At 34.9% G+C, this 17,634-nt stretch overlaps 1 protein-coding gene across 1 annotated transcript in view; it reads right to left on the bottom strand.

The window, feature by feature from the left end:
- Positions 1–17,634, bottom strand: part of LOC121379934 — a 54,121-nt gene that overhangs the window by 2,757 nt on the left and 33,730 nt on the right. The window contains exons 12-26 of the mRNA XM_041508624.1: positions 17,286–17,420; positions 15,931–16,018; positions 15,058–15,122; positions 13,943–14,083; positions 13,253–13,349; positions 12,665–12,744; positions 11,622–11,762; positions 10,753–10,849; positions 10,126–10,205; positions 8,899–9,039; positions 8,257–8,353; positions 5,257–5,336; positions 3,203–3,343; positions 2,303–2,399; positions 990–1,102 (exon numbers count right to left, since the gene is read on the bottom strand). Of these exons, the coding sequence (XP_041364558.1) occupies positions 990–1,102; positions 2,303–2,399; positions 3,203–3,343; positions 5,257–5,336; positions 8,257–8,353; positions 8,899–9,039; positions 10,126–10,205; positions 10,753–10,849; positions 11,622–11,762; positions 12,665–12,744; positions 13,253–13,349; positions 13,943–14,083; positions 15,058–15,122; positions 15,931–16,018; positions 17,286–17,420 (1,593 nt within the window). The remainder of the gene's footprint in view (positions 1–989; positions 1,103–2,302; positions 2,400–3,202; positions 3,344–5,256; positions 5,337–8,256; positions 8,354–8,898; positions 9,040–10,125; positions 10,206–10,752; positions 10,850–11,621; positions 11,763–12,664; positions 12,745–13,252; positions 13,350–13,942; positions 14,084–15,057; positions 15,123–15,930; positions 16,019–17,285; positions 17,421–17,634) is intronic.

Here is a 17,634-nt window from a genome sequence, read left to right as displayed (position 1 = left end):
AGGGCCTGCATAATGTAATTGAAAGTGGGGAGGCCATTGTCAGTGTGACGATCCAGGGAGGGAAATTTTAGGGCCTGAACCGAAGTATGGTCCACTATATTTGCCTTTTTTTTTCTTTTTTTTTAATGCAAACATTAAACATTTTTAATTTCAGGTGTTCAAATATGGCATTTTTATTCTTTGTTATGTGTATAATTTTAAGTATGACGTCAGTTTGGAAGTATATCTATAACTTCATTTTAAGTTTTCTCTTTTCAATCTTCTTTTTATTTCCACTTTTGTTACTGCTCCTTTTTTATATATTAGTATATTGTTTGCTATGTACTTTGTAAGGTAGTGAAATCAGGGCCCCAACCCTGACACTATCATAACATATTTCTGGGGCAATAAACTATTTAAAAAAAAAAAAAAAAAAAAAAAAAAAAAATAATAATAATAATTATTTCTCAAAATTAGTAACATTATTATGGCATTTTCATCCTTCCAAGCACAATAACAGTTAAAAGAGAGAGGCATGGCTTCCACTTATGAACAGATCTTTTCTAGTCAGCTCATTTTAAAAATTTGTGGTGGTTCTATAACAAAGCATCACACAGCTAACTGTTCATCTGAGTAAAGAGGAAGGAAGTAAGGAAATGTTTTATTTAACGATGCACTCAACACATTTTATTTACGGTTATATAGCGTCAGACATATTATGGTTAAGGACCACACAGATAGTGAGAGGAAACCCGCTGTCGCCACTTCAAGAGCTACTCTTTTCAATTAGCGGTAAGGGATCTTTTATATGCACTATCCCACAGACAGGATAACACATACCATGGCCTTTGATATACCTGTCATGGTGCACTGGCTAAGCGAGAAATAACCCAATGGGCCCACCGACGGGGATCGATCTCAGACTGACCGAGCATCAAGTAAACGCTTTACCACTGGGCTACATCCCGCCCCATCTGAGTAAAGAAAGAAGTGTAAAAATGACAGTTCACCTCATCGCCATAAAGATCTTCATCAATGGTTGACATCATTGCCTTGCACAGCTCACATTTCAAAGTTCCCATTGGCATGGCTCTCGCAGCCTTCAAAATGTTACTCAGAGACCCTGTAGAGAACACAGTTCATAGAAGAATAGATTGGCAAAACACATAGAGAATAACTAGTTAATGACATCCGATATCTGCATTATCCTGTGAAGGCCTGAACAAGATAAAGCAGATATCCAACATCATTAACTAGTTATTATCTTTATCCTGCAGACAATATAAATTAAGGGAAAAAGCTATTATTTATGTCATTTCAGCCTTATTGTATGATGACCTAGAGGTCAAATGAGCGATTTTATAATGTAGCTATGCGTGTGACATCATATGAGTGGCGTCAAAAGTCATAACAATGATTTGCTAGCAAATTTACTGGACTACATCACAACTGGCATTAAATACTAAAAAACCTCTATATCACAGGTCAATGAAATGTTATCATATCCGTAGTCCAGCCAGTGCACCACGACTGGTATATCAAAGGCTGTGGTATGTGCTATCTTGTCTGTGGGATGGTACATATAAAAGATCCCTTGCTACTAATGGAAAAATGTAACAGGTTTTCTCTCTAAGACTATATGTCAAATTACCATATTGACATCCAATAGCCGATGATTAATAAATCAATGTGCTCTAGTGGTGTCATTAAACAAAACAAATCTTTTTTTCAGTGTTGCAGAATAGGTCATAATAGTGTTAAATATATTTGTGGTGTTGCACCTTGGGCTAATACATTATTAAAATATCTTTGATGTTGCAATTTAGGTACATGGATTGTTAACATATCTGGGGCATTGCAACATATGTCAATGTAGTATTAACACATCTGGGGCATTGCAATGTATGTTAATGTAGTATTAATACATCTGGGGCATTGCAATGTATGTTAATGTAGTATTAACACATCTGGGGCATTGCAATGTATGGGGCATTGCAACGTATGTCAATGTAGTATTAACACATCTAGGGCACTGGAATGTATGTTAATGTAGTATTAACACATCTGAGTCATTGGAACATATGTCACTGTAGTATCAAGAAATCTTGGGCATTTCAACATATGTCAATGGAGTACATGTATTAAGAAATCTTGGGCATTCCAACATAAGTCATTGGAGTATTAACAAATATGTGGCATTATAACATATATCATTGGAGTATTAATACATCTATGGTGTTGCTCTATAAGATACGACAATGTATTATTAACATACCTACATTTTATATCATACATATTGTATATTAATGGGTTATGTACTAACCTGTGCTTTTAGAACACATTTTGATGGCATCACAAGCTTTCTGTGGATCCAGACCATTCTCTAGTTGCTTGATTAGGCCAGGAGCCATGGTTAGGCACTGAAATGAGATCAGTTTGCTGTCAAAATTGTCAGCACGAAAACCAATAAAATTGGCTAATTGCAGGTCTGGGCAATCTGGGTACCGATTAGGCTACTAAGATTAACTTGCCATAGTCAGACTAATCCCATGGCTAAAGTTAATGGGAAATGGCAGGTGTGTGGCATGGATAGCAACAAGAGACAAGCAGTTGTCACAGTTGAAGAGACAAGGACTGGGATGTGGAGGTGGATAGTGAAAGAAGTTGAAAGACTGGAGTAGTTGCCAGATTGGGAAGAAATGAGATGAATTCAAAGGAGAGAAAGGAAAGATGGCAGTGAGATAAAAAAACCCAAAAAAACCAAGAGATTAGTTAGCCAACAATGGCAACATGCAGTATGATCATGAAACAAAACATGAGATACTTTATCCACAAGTATTCAAGTACTCACAAGTACTCAGGCATGAGCCGAGTCTAGCAAGACTCAAGTCCGTTCATAGGACTCGAGCACCCATGCAATGAAGAGCACTTTCATTTATTTTATTTTTTTAATGTCATATTGCCATATGTTGCCATCGGTTACATTATAAGGCTATGAGACATGGAGGAAATATGTGGAATGCAATACAATGGCATGATCTGGCAGCCATGTGCAGCACTGGAATTAAGATGTATAATGCTAGTTTATTTTATTACTTAGTCTCATTATCATCTAGTGTAAGTGTCGGGTACTCGGATCTGGGTTGAATTCGACCCTCGAGTACTCGAGTCCAATATTTTGGACTTGTGGAGGCCCTATATACAATATACTGAAACCTATTACCATGTCTTTAAACGCAGCCGGCAGAGAGTCACAGATCTTGTAGACTGTGGCATTGATGGCCGCTGCAGACTTGTTGTTCTCAATGTAGGAGTCGACCAGCTGTACCACGATCTTACACATATCACACTTCAAGTCGTTGTCCTGCAATGGACAGTGTTAGTGTTTTACAAGATGTACATAAGACCAGGTTATAGATCAAAATGTGATGTGTGTGTATTCAGTCTCACTTGGACCAAAAATACATCTATCTTTAAACATTGGCATCCATTAGATCCATCAAAAATGTTTTAAAAAGCCCCCACAAAACTAAAATTATTATTTCATAAGAAAATCCACTTAACAAATGGGACCATCCATTTAAAGAGTTTAACAACTGGCCAGTATATCTTTAAAAAAAAACAAAAAAAAAACATCATTGAAAAAGTCTTAAAAGGCAAACTGATTTTGGATTGGAAATCACAATTTGCATTAAAAATACAGTGAAACCCATGAAAACCAGACACCCACCGGACCAAGTAAAAAGTAGGGTTCTATTCTATACTAATATTAGAAAAGGACCATAAAGAACATCCAGTTTTGAGGGAATTCCAGTTTACCGAGGGCCCAATATTGAGTGGTTTCACTGTATACGTGTAACTAAACTTTAAAATACTGATGTTCCAGTAGATCTATATCAGATTAATCCCATAGCCTTGAGAGTGACGAGGAGATATTCACACTTATTTTTTAAGTTTTTATCATAAGTCTTTGTTGGGGCCATGGAAATCCCTACTATCTGAAACAGGCCTTGGTGAGATCAGACAGAACAGATCAGTTCCGTATAAAAGATCCCTTGCTGCTAATCGAAAAGAGTAGCCCATGAAGTGGCAACAGCAGGTTTCCTCTCTCAATATCTGTGTGGTCCTTAACCATATGTCTGACGCCATATAACCGTAAATACAATGTGTTGAGTGTGTCGTTAAATAAAACATTTCTTTCTTTGTTTCTTTCTAGTTCCATATCCCCCATAACAGAGTTCCTATATTTACCTACTCAAACAAGCATTCTAAGAGTACTGCTAAAGCAATAAATGTCCCCTACGGGGCCCAAATGTTTATCGTATCTCCTAAATTCAAGGGCCATAATCCTGTGAAAAATGTGTAAATTGCCATGAAAGTAAAATTTGATCTGTAATAGTACATGTCTACATGATAAAGCTATACACAAACTTTCAGTTCCATATCTCAAGGCATTATGGAAAAACCATCCAGAAAACTATATGTGGGACAGACGGATAGACAGACAGAGAGAGAGAGAAAGATGGAGATGATCGGTTGGGGACTAATAATATTATGAAGTTTAAAGTTGTTGTTATAGTAACACATCAAGATCTTCCTAGTTGGTAATGTCAAACAAAATACAGCCTTAAACAATTATAATTACAGACTTCTCACTGTTCTACAATTTACTCTATCCCAATTGGATGATGTCACTTAAAAAAAGAATGTTACTCTTTAATAAATCTCAAACAATGACGTCATTACATCAAATTGAATTCCATTACGTAAAACATATAATGAAAAGGACATTAAGAGAAAAAAACACTGATGATATGTGACTGGCCTTGGTGGTGCAGTGGTTAAGCTATCAGACTACAGGCTGGTAGGTACAGGGTTCGCAGCCCGGTACCGGCTCCAACCCAGAGCAAGTTCTTAAGGGCTCAATGGGTAGGTGTAAGGCCACTACACTCTTTTCTCTCTCGTTAATCACTAACCAACTAACAACAATTAACAGAAAGCCCAGATAGTTGAGGTGTATGCCCAGGACAGTGTTTGAACCTTAATTAGATATAAAGTATGACAATAAGTTGAAATGAATGAATGTTGATATGTATTTTTAACTAAATTGTGGGGTTTGTAATTATAAAAATTGTTTGTAGCAGTAACTTTTTATGAATTTATCAATGTATAACAGTTACAAATTTAGGATAAAATCGCTTCACTATGCTACACAATTTTATTCAATTTATGACTAACACATCAATAAATTCACAAAAACAAAACAATATGGATTACCTTTTTCACTTTCTTCAAGGCCACCGCTGCAGCATGTTTTATTTCCTCTATGGGATTTGTTTCCATAACAACAGGAATACCTGGATGTAATAAAAGAGAAGACATTAAAGGGACATACCCTAGGTTTTAAACACTAAGGCATACTTTTGACTATTAGAGTCATTTTTGATAACTGAAACATACTTTACTTAGATTTTATTGTTTAGATTATCCATTTCCATACATTCAAAGTGTTTTTGGTCATTCTGGTGTTTTTACTATCACAAAATGCATTTCTCATATTTTAAAAAATGCACATGCATCTGAGAAGTAACTGTTATGGAGTCAAGTTTTAGTCCATTTTTAGAGGGTATTTCACCATTTCAAAGTCGAAGACTCATCTTTCACTCAATTGTAACTTTATCCAAATGTGTTACAGGTTTGTAGATTAACTAAACTTAGTGTGCATTTTCATGGGCTGAAACTAAGGTATGTCCTTTAAGTAATACATTGCTCTAACACAAACTCATCTATAATTGACAATTTGAACCTCCTCGGGGCGAGACATAGCCAGTGGTAAAGTGCTCACTTGATGCATGGTCGGTCTGGGATCGATCCCCATTGGTGGGTCCATTGGGCTATTTCTCATGTCTGCCAGTGCACCACGACTGGTATATCAAAGGCTGTGGTATGTGCTATCCTGTCTGTGGGATGGTGTATATAAAAGATCCTTTGCTGCTAATCGAAAAGAGTAGCCCATGAAGTGGTGACAGTGGGTTTCCTCTTTCAATATATGTGTGGTCCTTAACCAAATGTTTGATACCATATAACCATAAATAAAATGTATTGAGTGCATCGTTAAATAAAACATGTCTTTCCTTCCTTGAACCTCATCACTGGGGTTTTCTGACCCCAGCCAGTTACCCACAACTGGTTAAAGTAGGCCTAAATAGTTCATAGTAAATTCCTGACTTGTAAAAGTAAATGGTTTGGGCCTCAGGTGCGGGAACACAGTTCCCCTCACCCTCATTGCTACAGGCCTATGTAGTGAATTAAACATTTTGACTGGTGCTTACCATGGTACAATTTACCATAGTAACTCTCTTTTTTAACCAATATTGTACACAAAATAAACTTCTTTGTCTAAATTTATGGACAAATAAAACTCATGCATAGTTCAGAGACAAAAGAAAACACACACACCAAACCACACACACACATACACACACACACCAAACACACACACACACAGACACACACACACACACACACAGACACACACATATGCACACACATACACACAGACACATGCACACACACACAGACACACACCAAACAAACACACACACAGAACAAACAACATACACACACACACACAGACACACACACACATATATACACACACACACAGACACTCACACACACAGACACACATATGCACACACATACACGCACACACACATATATACACACACACAGACAGACACACACAGACAGACAGACACACACAGACATACACATATACACACACATACACACACACATATGCACACACATACACACAGACACACGCACACACACACACACAGACACGTACAGACACACACACACATATACACACACACACATACACACCAAACACATACACACACACACACACACAGAACAAACAACATACACACACACACAGACACACACACACAGACACACACACATATACACACATACACTCACACACACACAGACACACACACACAGACACACACACATATACACACATACACTCACACACACACAGACACACATAGACAGACACACACACACAAACACACACACACACACATATACACACACACACACACATACACACAGTCCACACACACACACACACACACACACAGTTCACACACACACACACACACACAAAAGAAGAAGACAAAAAAAACATTAAAAACAACATATACAATGTACATGTATCATCACCTTTCTTTCAGATGTGAAAGTTGGAGTGTTTTACAATGTCATGATTGTGACAATATTAATACATTCAGTGGCGAAATGTTTGACACCTTTGATGGCAACAACCTGTTTATACAGATACTGCCTACAGACAACTAACATGTGACAAGTAATAAACAACACTGCTGGATACGCGCATTATGTTATGTGCACACAATACCTATCTTTAATTCGAATGTTATTATCCTGTAAATATAAATCACTATGAACTAGTTTTGAATATACAATGTCTGTACAAATAAAACAATGTAGTTTAGATAGTTGTTTTTCTGCTGTAAAAAAACCAACAAATCAGCATCACTATCTGAAGAGATAAAGTATTTATAAGACTGAGTCCATTGTAAAAATCGCTAGTTTGAAGTGCCAGTAAATGCTCACGTTGTCATAAAATGCCATCTTCTCTTTAACACCTCCCTCTCTGAATTGTTTATTGACTTATTTTTCCAAATTGTTTCTTAAATATAGGTCATACTACAATATATTCCACTAGGAAAGTGGAAAAAAACATTAGTTTGAAACACACTATAGAGCGATGCTTTTGTTATGCAAATAGCCTTAGTTATTTATAGGAGAAACAATCTGTATACAAAACATACAGAGATTTTTGTAAAATGGAAATAAGACAACTTTGTGCATTTTAGATGATGAATTGTATATGAAATATGTCAGGGTTTGGGTTTGTTTTCACATGTATGTAAAGAAAACAAGTTGAATAGGAATTAAACGTAACATTTGCAAAAAACGTAGGGTCTGAACAATTGAACAGGACTATAATATATCAAAGGCCATTGTATGTGCTGCCCTGTCTGTGGGAAAGTGCATATAAAAGATCCCTTGATGTTAATGAAAAAAATTGTGGCTTTCCTATAAGACTATGTTAAAATTGTCCAATGTTTGACATCCAATAGCCGATGATTAATAAATCAATGTGCTCTAGTGGTGTCATTAAACAAACAAAACAAACACTCAACACATTTTAATTAAACAAACTTTAACACTAACGTGTGCTGTTAGTACACATGTGGATGGCATCACATGCTTTCTGTGGGTCAAGGCCATTCTCCAGTTCCTTGATTAATCCAGGAGCCATGGACAAACACTGAAAAAACATTTAAAACAAAACATTCACTGAGAAAACAATAGCAAAATACAGGTATCATAACTACTTACATATAAATTATATATAAGTAACGATATTTACGTATGCAATAAAATACATTGTAATCAAAATAATAACATAAGTATAGCATGCTGAATCACATTTCTGTAAAGATATTTTAAAGAATTAGCATACATGATTACCTTATTAGGACATTAAATTTCTAAACAATAATGCAAATCACATAAATATTATAGCATTTTCTTTATTCCATTAAAAGCTCAACTTAGTTTCTCAAGACAATGAGTCTGAAAAGATGAGAATCAGAAACATTGGATTCCATAGGAGTAATACTTGTAGCAACCAACATAAATGGATAAGGACACATGACATTACCATGTCCTTGCAGCCAGCCAACAGAGTTACAGATCTTGTAGAGAAAGGATAGCAGTGGGATAAAAAAAAAAAGAAGTTTCCAACAACATATAGTACGTAAGATCATAAAACAAAACATGAGATACATTATATATACTAAAACATGTTACCATATCTTTGAAGCCAGCCGGCAGAGAGTCACAGATCTTGTAGACTGTGGCGTTGATGGCTGCTGCAGACTTGTTGTTCTCAATGTAGGAGTCGACCAGTTGTACCACCGTCTTACACAGATCACACTTGAAGTCATTGTCCTGAAATGGAGAATATTAACTGAAGACAGACATTTTATACACCCTCACACTCCATCTTAAAATCCATTTTAAAATGTTGAACATTAATTAAATTAATACTTTTTTAAAATTTAAACACAAAAGATCAAATGCACAGTTGTTTAGAATTGTAAGCTGTTGTCAATACACAATTTCGTTTTTTGTAAGACTTCTGTTTTATACACTGAATTGCTATATAACATCAAAATGTTTTGATCCTTTAATAAATCTGGGGTGGGGTAGAACTCAATGGTAGAAAATTCACCTGAAGTGCAATGGGTTGCATGATCGATTTCCCTTAATGTTTTTTTGGCCATCTCAACCAATGCCCCATAATTGCTACATTAAAGACTGTAATATCTACCGTACTTTTCTGTTTATGGGAAAGTGCATATAAAACAGCCTTTATTGCTTTTTCAGTAGGATTAACCTTTGTGGTGGAACTGGGTTTCCTCTCTATCTCTTAATTGTCAAAATATAATATTAAACATCAAATACTGTAGACTGGAAGAAAAAAACCCATGTGTGTATTAATTTTGCATCGTTTTTTTATCATGAACCTCAAGTCGTAAAATTTGTACACATTATTTTCAAGCTTAAGGCAACATTTCGATTTTTGTGAAATTTACACATCATGGATATGTGCTAAGGTGTGTATTTGTGGAAAAACACTTCCCAATATTAATCCAGTTTACAGTATCCATAGTTTTAAATGTGTTGAGGTGTCATGACACAAAATATTTGGTTAATTTCCTTTATTTATAAATCCACAAAATTATTTAACATTATTTTTGCTGAAGCTAAAAGTATAGTGAAATCTCAAGACTGGACCCTCTGTAAACCGGAATACAGTGAAATCTCTCAAGACCGGACCCTCTGTAAACCAGAATTCCCTCAAAACCGGATGTTTTACAGAGTCCCTTTCTAAAAACCAGGACAAAACTTAACCTCTCTAAACTGGATCCCTCTTAAAACTGGACATTTATCTTGGTCCCGGGGGTGTCCAGTTTAGAGGGGTTTCTCTGTATTGTCGTCTTAACTTTTTTTGTTGATATTTGATCATAATACCTTTTTAATGTGTGTGATTTCCTCTTCAACAACATGCTCTATCTTCTCAACTGGTTTCTTCAACATGGCCATGTTAAAACCTGAATATGAGGAAATAAATAAATACAGCAGGGATTCTAGATTATGGCAGCCCCACTTCCATGGCTAGTGATATTCAATGTTGGGCAAGTAAATAACTACTATTGCCATACCCGATGGCTAGTGAATTATTTTTTTGTCAAATGTTGCAGTTTTGTCTATTTTGTAAATATAAATATCCTGACCCCACCCCAACCCCCCAATGTTAGTGTTTTTAAGCTCTATCTCCCTCTATAGGTGACATATCTGACAATTACTAGTATTTAGTAAAATTGTATTAACTTAAATAAAGTAAAGATAAGTATTGTAATAAAACTGTATTAGCTTAAGTAAAGCAAAGTTAAATAAAGTAGGGTTAGTGAATTTTTAATCATGGCTAGTAAATTTTTTAAATCACTGATCCCATGACTAGTGGATTTTATAAAAATTCTAGAAGCCCTGTACAGTACACCATAAACCAACAACAAAATGTCTATGCACTAACCCACTACTGTCTAGTATTTCAGATAAATAATACTGATATGCTTTCATGAAACTATTCTCACTAACCTGTGCTGTTGGTGCACATGTGGATGGCATCACATGCTTTCTGTGGGTCAAAACCATTCTCCAGTTCCTTTATTAATCCTGGAGCCATGGACAAACACTGAAAAAACATTTAAAACAAAACATTCACAGCACTGAGAAAACAATAGCACAATACAGGTAACATAACTTCTTACATATATGTAAGTAACAAAATGCATTACCATAACATATATTTCTATAAAAAGAGTTAAGGAATAATAATTAAATTTCTGTTACATTCATTACAACATAACGTCATCCCATTGGTCCAGATGTAGCAACAGGAGTTTGTTAATTTTTCGATGAACATAAAAATTACGCTGTCAGGGAACGTTGTATCTGATGGCGTCATTTTATATGGACTAATTGTCTTATTGAGAATTATTGTTTATGGATAAAAAATAATTCAAAATAAAGTATGACGTTTTAGTGTTATTATTAGCAAGTATGATTCAAATTTAATTATAAGTATCATCTGTTATTTCTTTTACATTCATCTGGGTATGAACCAAAAAAATCATCCACAATCTTATGTGAGAACAGCTTCGCCAATTCACACAGTTTGCAGATGATTTTTTATGTTCATACCCAGATGAACGTAAAAGAAATAACAGACAATTCTTAATTACTTTTTAAAATGTTATTCTTAAAGATAAGAAACATCCATCTTTTAACACAAAGGCATAAATATATTGGGACATTTAAAAAAATTCTAAAATATAATATAGCTGAAATCCAAATCACAAAAATATTTTTAAATTTTCACAATTCATAACTGCTAAAGACAATTGTACAATGACTTCAGTTTCTGAAAACAGCCACCTTTAATGACTGATTGCACATGACATTACCATGTCCTTGAATCCAGCTGGCAGAGAGTTACAGATCTTGTAGACTGTGGCGTTGATGGCCGCTGCAGACTTGTTGTTCTCAATGTAGGAGTCAACCAGTTGTACCACCGTCTTACACAGATCACACTTGAAATCATTATCCTGCAATGGAGAATATGAATTAAAGATTAAAATTCGATACCAATTCCCACCCCATCCTTAAAATACATTTAAAAACCTTTCACGAAAAACCTGATATCACCACTGTTTTGACTGATTTATGAAGGAAGGAATGAAATGTTTTATTTAACGACACACTCAATACATTTTTTATTTACAGTTATATGGCGTCGGACATATGGTTAAGGACCACATAGCTACTGAGAGGAAACCTGCTGGAAAGGATCTCCTTGGACGTGGCTGTCTTCCCAGAGAAGAGGCACTGAATACAGATTTATGGAATTAATTACTACTGTGCAGAGATACGGTTTTGATCATGGATAACAGTTTTGTTGTTCTGATTTATTACCACATGGATTTGGTTTTGCAAAAAAATCTACTTAGTAGAGGATATTTCAACTCAGATATGAATAAGTTTGTAATCAAATATATATGGTGCAAAACAAAATCAACATATTTCTATGGCCTGAATTAAAATACTCTGCACATCAGCACACACCCATTCTTTTGTCTTCAGCTACCTTTTCCCTTTTGTCTGTGGTCAGTTTGTTCACTGTGTCAGTTGACTTCAGAGACATTTAGTAGATACTTTATACTGGAGAGAAAGGACAGTTTGAAGATTTTCATTGTTTTAAGTTGTGGACCCAAATCTCATATACATTGTATTTGGGTTTGTCGTCTCTCTTTATGAGATGTCACCGATTATTAAGGGAATGTATGAACCCTAAGCACCCATTGTGTTTGTGCCTTAAACATATGCTGCTACGTTTCAAATCAGATGTTTTTTTCATAAATACTTATAATGATTTGACAATATTATTGCTGAATATTACTGTTTTGTAATCTGAACTATTTATTTCTTTTTAACATTTTGATTATAATACCTTTTTAATGTCTGAGAATTCCTCTTCAACAACATGCTCTACTTTCTCAACTGGTTTTTTCAGCATAGCCACATTAAAACCTGAAAATTAAAAAAATCAAAACAGTTTAACTAATTAAAGTGTCCACCTCAATAAGCAACCTTAAAACATGACTGGTACTCTTTGAAACTGACACTTAAACCATCTTGTTTGCAACTATGTGTCTGTTTTGTTGTTGTGCGTTTGTGTGTTTGTTTGTTTTTGTTTGTTTTTGTTTAAAAAATAAATTGAGCATATCAGGTAAAAACCTTTCATGTGGTCAAAGGTTATTACTGTAATTGTAACCCTCACAATTCTGACAGTATCCAATTTCTTTATGAATAACACAAATTGTGTGAGGAATCCAAACATTTTGTACTCAGTTATACATAACACAATCAGTCCATTTGTTATTTCAGAATACATTATTATGAATGACCTAATTTATTTTCAGCTATCAGTTTTGTACTTCTTTTTTATTTTAAAAACAAATTAAGTAGAAACAAACAAAATGCCACTAACCCAACACCAAAATATTAATGTTTAACAATGACAGCTAGTTTCACTAACCTGTGCTGTTGGTACACATGTGGATGGCATTGCATGCTTTCTGTGGGTCAAAGCCATTCTCCAGTTCCTTGATTAATCCAGGAGCCATGGACAAACACTGAAACCATTTTAAACAAAACATCTGTTGTAGAAACTTTAAAAAACTCACCCAGACAGCCTATAACTACTTACATATTTTTATATGTACTATATAACAATATTCATTGATATAACGATATAGATGTATACTATTATAATTAAAATAATAGCGTTATTATTTCATTCAGAATTACATTTCTGTAGACAGTTCTGTCTTGTCTTGAAAAAGATCAACCTATTGGGCCTGCGCTGTACAACAGAATGAATAAATGGCGAGCAATGCATTGACAACACACTATTCACAAATTACCTTAAACTGTTTAATATTTGGCATTGTCGGATATTTAAATTTGCACTTTGGAGTTACTTTGTGCAACTTTTTCTTCATATTTTTATTTTTTATTTTATTATTATTACTTAAAGTAATTCTGCAATATGTTCTCACACAGGAACATTAATGAAATTTCAAACTGAAATCTAAATTCCAAAACTATTTTGACATTTTATTAATTCCATTAATAGCTTCTTTTTTTCATTGGACTTCAGTCTCTGATTTTATAGGATAAAGACTTGTTGCAACGATTATGAATGGATAATGACACCTGACATTACCATGTCCTTGAATCCAGCTGGCAGAGAGTTACAGATCTTGTAGACTGTGGCGTTGATGGCCGCTGCAGACTTGTTGTTCTCAATGTAGGAGTCGACCAGTTGTACCACCGTCTTACACAGATCACACTTGAAGTCATTGTCCTGCAATGGACAATATGTCCAGGTTTTAAAATATATATTATGTCAAAAAGAATACATTTGTTAAAGTCAAGAATCCAAGGAATTATCACACAATGCTGTGATGTGGTTTTTATTTTTACAACAATAATGCATTCCCTTCACTCTACATTAAAGTAACATAAGTCTATATAAGTCCAATAATACTAATGAGAGTATCAAAATCATCAGAGCCTACCATAATTTAGAAGGTGTGTGCATTACAAACAAATGTTTTTTACATACTGCAGGCTTTCTGCGAGAAAATAATTCGAGGGTATGTAACAAAAACAAAACAGATCATAAGCACCACTACTAGCTGGTTATGGAGTCGAAATGTTTTGAAATTGGATACAGTATTTCATAGACTTTTACAAATATTAGACAGCAGTTCTCTTACTATAATCTTTCTAAAAAACTTTTTCAAAATGAATCCATTAATTTCCAAGATTTTAAGGTACATAATTTTACTCTTCGTACCCTCTGGCAGAAACCCTGCACTGGTGCTTAAAGAACAGGAAGGAAGGAAATGTTTTATTTAACGATGCACTCAACATATTTTATTTACAGTTATATGGCGTCGAACATATGGTTAACATATGGACCACACAGATATTGAAAGAGGAAACCCACTGTCACCATTTCATGGGCTATTCTTTTCGATTAGTAGCAAGGGATCTTTCATATGCGCCATCCCAGAGACATGGCCTTTGTTAAACCAGTCGTGGAGTACTAGCTGGGACGAGAAATAGCCCACTGGGCCCTCCGACAGGGATCGATCCCAAATTGACCACACATCAAGTGAATGCTTTACCACTGGGCTACATCCCTCCCCCTTAAAGAACAGATGAGAAAAGAGTGAAATGTTCTATGCAAGCTTTATAATGTGTTATAATGTGTTAATACTGAAAATATTCACACAGCTCATTTCATGTTTACAATTAACATGGATTTCTTGCCTTATTCGTAAGCTCTTTCTGTTGAGGAATGACTTCTACAGGAGTCCTATTTTGCTGATTCTCATCTGAATATAAAATAAACAAGAACAATTTTCTATATGGCAGGGCAATGGAGGAAATAAAATAGTGAGAAAATATTGTTAAACCAGCCCTAACTGTTGTGACAAATCTAAATACATGTATTATAGTTTTGGGTCAATGAATATTCATTACATATAAAAAAATACACATATAATAGTTATTAATTGTATAATTATTTACTAACATTAAAGATTTGTGTCTGTTGTTTTTATAATTCGAGGAGATATTACATTTACTGTAATTAATTTTCTGAATTAATTTTCATCAATTTACTGAATATAAGTTCAACAATTAATGCAAAATTTGGCATTTTTATACACTCCCACATGTAATGTTTTGCAAATCCAAGACCATTTCCCAAACTAAAATTATGTAAGACATGTCAATACACTTCCCACTTACCTTTATGATGTAATCTGACCAATACTTTTGGATTTTTTGTTTGTATAATTGTTACTATAGTCCTTCCCACAGGGAATGCTTTTTTTTATACTATGGAATTTACTACAATTTATTTCTAAATTGCATACAAATTGGGGTTTTTTAAATCCAAAACACTTTTACTTTTTCTTCTTACGTGAAACCAAACTGAAATTATTTACAAAAACATTTTTGTAGGAGGATGGGATAGACTGCATTTTACTTTATAAATAAAAATGAAACAACTGTTTTGTGACTCTTGAGAAATAACCCCCTCCTTCTATTTTTGTAACACATCCTGTGATGCAATCTTACCCCACCCATAACGCATTACATAAGTGTTGAATGTCCCTAAAATAAAATAATTCATACCTGCACAAAGTCCAATCTTGGCACAAGCTTTGTTGGGATCAAGACCTTCAGACAACACCTTTACCAGACTGGGAGCAAATCCAAGACACTAAATATAAACACATACATAAACATACAGGTACAAAATCAACTGAATACTTGTTGCTTGATCTTTACAACAAATTAGTGTTATATTACAAAGGATTTTTTTATATTTCAGAACAAAAACAAAATCTACTTTGTAATAAATCCACTAACTGTCACAAAGCAAGATCAACCCTGACACTACCAAACCTCCCCATTTCCCTCCTAAAAATCCTATTGACTTTCAAGATAAACAGTTAAAGTTTGTTTTGTTTAATGACACCACTAGAGCATATTGATTTAGTAATCATCGGCTATTGGATGTCAAACATATGGTCATTTTAACAGTCATAGAGAGGAAACCCGCTATATTATTGCATTAGTAGCAAGGGATCTTTTATATGCACCATCCCACAGACAGGATAGCACATACCATGGCCTTTGTTACACCAGTAGTGGAGCACTGGCTGGAACAAGAAATAGCCCAATGGGCCCAATGACGGGGATCAATCCTAGACGGACCGTGCATCAGGAGTGCGCTTTACCACTGGGCTACATCCCGCCCCTTCAAGATAAACAGTGTCTACTTGGCATCTACATCCCGCCCCTTCAAGATAAACAGTGTCTACTTGGCATCTACATCCCGCCCCTTCAAGATAAACAGTGTCTACTTGGCATCTACATCCCGCCCCTTCAAGATAAACAGTGTCTACTTGGCATCTACATCCCGCCCCTTCAAGATAAACAGTGTCCCTTCAAGATAAAAAGTGTCTACTTGGCATCTACATCCCGCCCCTTCAAGATAAAGTGTCTACTTGGTATATAAATTTGATAAAAATTGGCAACTCCATTATTCAGGGATCATACTGGGGTGAGTATCTTCTACACTGAACTTCAAAATGTCATAAAATTTCACTGTTTAATGAATGCATATAATGAATTTATTTATTTTTAATGGACATGGGAGATGGATGTAATATCTTAGTTGACTGGGTTGGGGTTTTTGTTTTGTTTTTTAATATAAAGTAATTGTGGGTAGCTGACTTATATTAGGCTACACCAATTCACTTTATTGGTTTCTGTGACGTTTGCAGAAAATGAGAATACTTCAAGACTGTATCTAGCATAAAATAATTAGGAAAGGGAGGGGGTAAAAAAAAAAAAGAATTAGGGTATAGTATATACAAAAACTAAACTAGACACTTTTTCATGTTTTAAACCTCACTGGCTCCTCATTCCCCACCACACCACACCCACTTATGAAAACCCCTGTGCCTGCTGTAGCAACTCACTGTTTGTTTGAGAGGTACTGGAAGCTTGGTACAGAAATTGTAGACTGTTTCATTAATGGCCGCCTCAGTCTTGTTCTTCTGAATGTACTTGTCAATGGCATTGATGAGAAACTGGCACAATTCACAGGCTGGTCCCTGTCGTAAACAAAAAAGATTATAATACACAACATTTTACTGTAATATCCCAATGAAAGTAACATAATGTAAATTTGTAAATAAATAATGAACAATATCTTATTTAATGTAATGTTTGCATATACAGTCGAATCCAGTTTATTGCATATTGGTTTAAAGTATAAATCAGTTATTTGCATATTATTTGGCTGCACAGAACCTTTTAGCATTAAAC

The sequence above is a fragment of the Gigantopelta aegis genome, chromosome 8 (assembly GCF_016097555.1).
Source record: "Gigantopelta aegis isolate Gae_Host chromosome 8, Gae_host_genome, whole genome shotgun sequence".
In the NCBI taxonomy this organism is placed as follows: Eukaryota; Metazoa; Mollusca; class Gastropoda; order Neomphalida; family Peltospiridae; genus Gigantopelta; species Gigantopelta aegis.
Note: the sequence above shows the minus strand (reverse complement) of the source record. Positions and strands in the feature narration are given on the sequence as shown.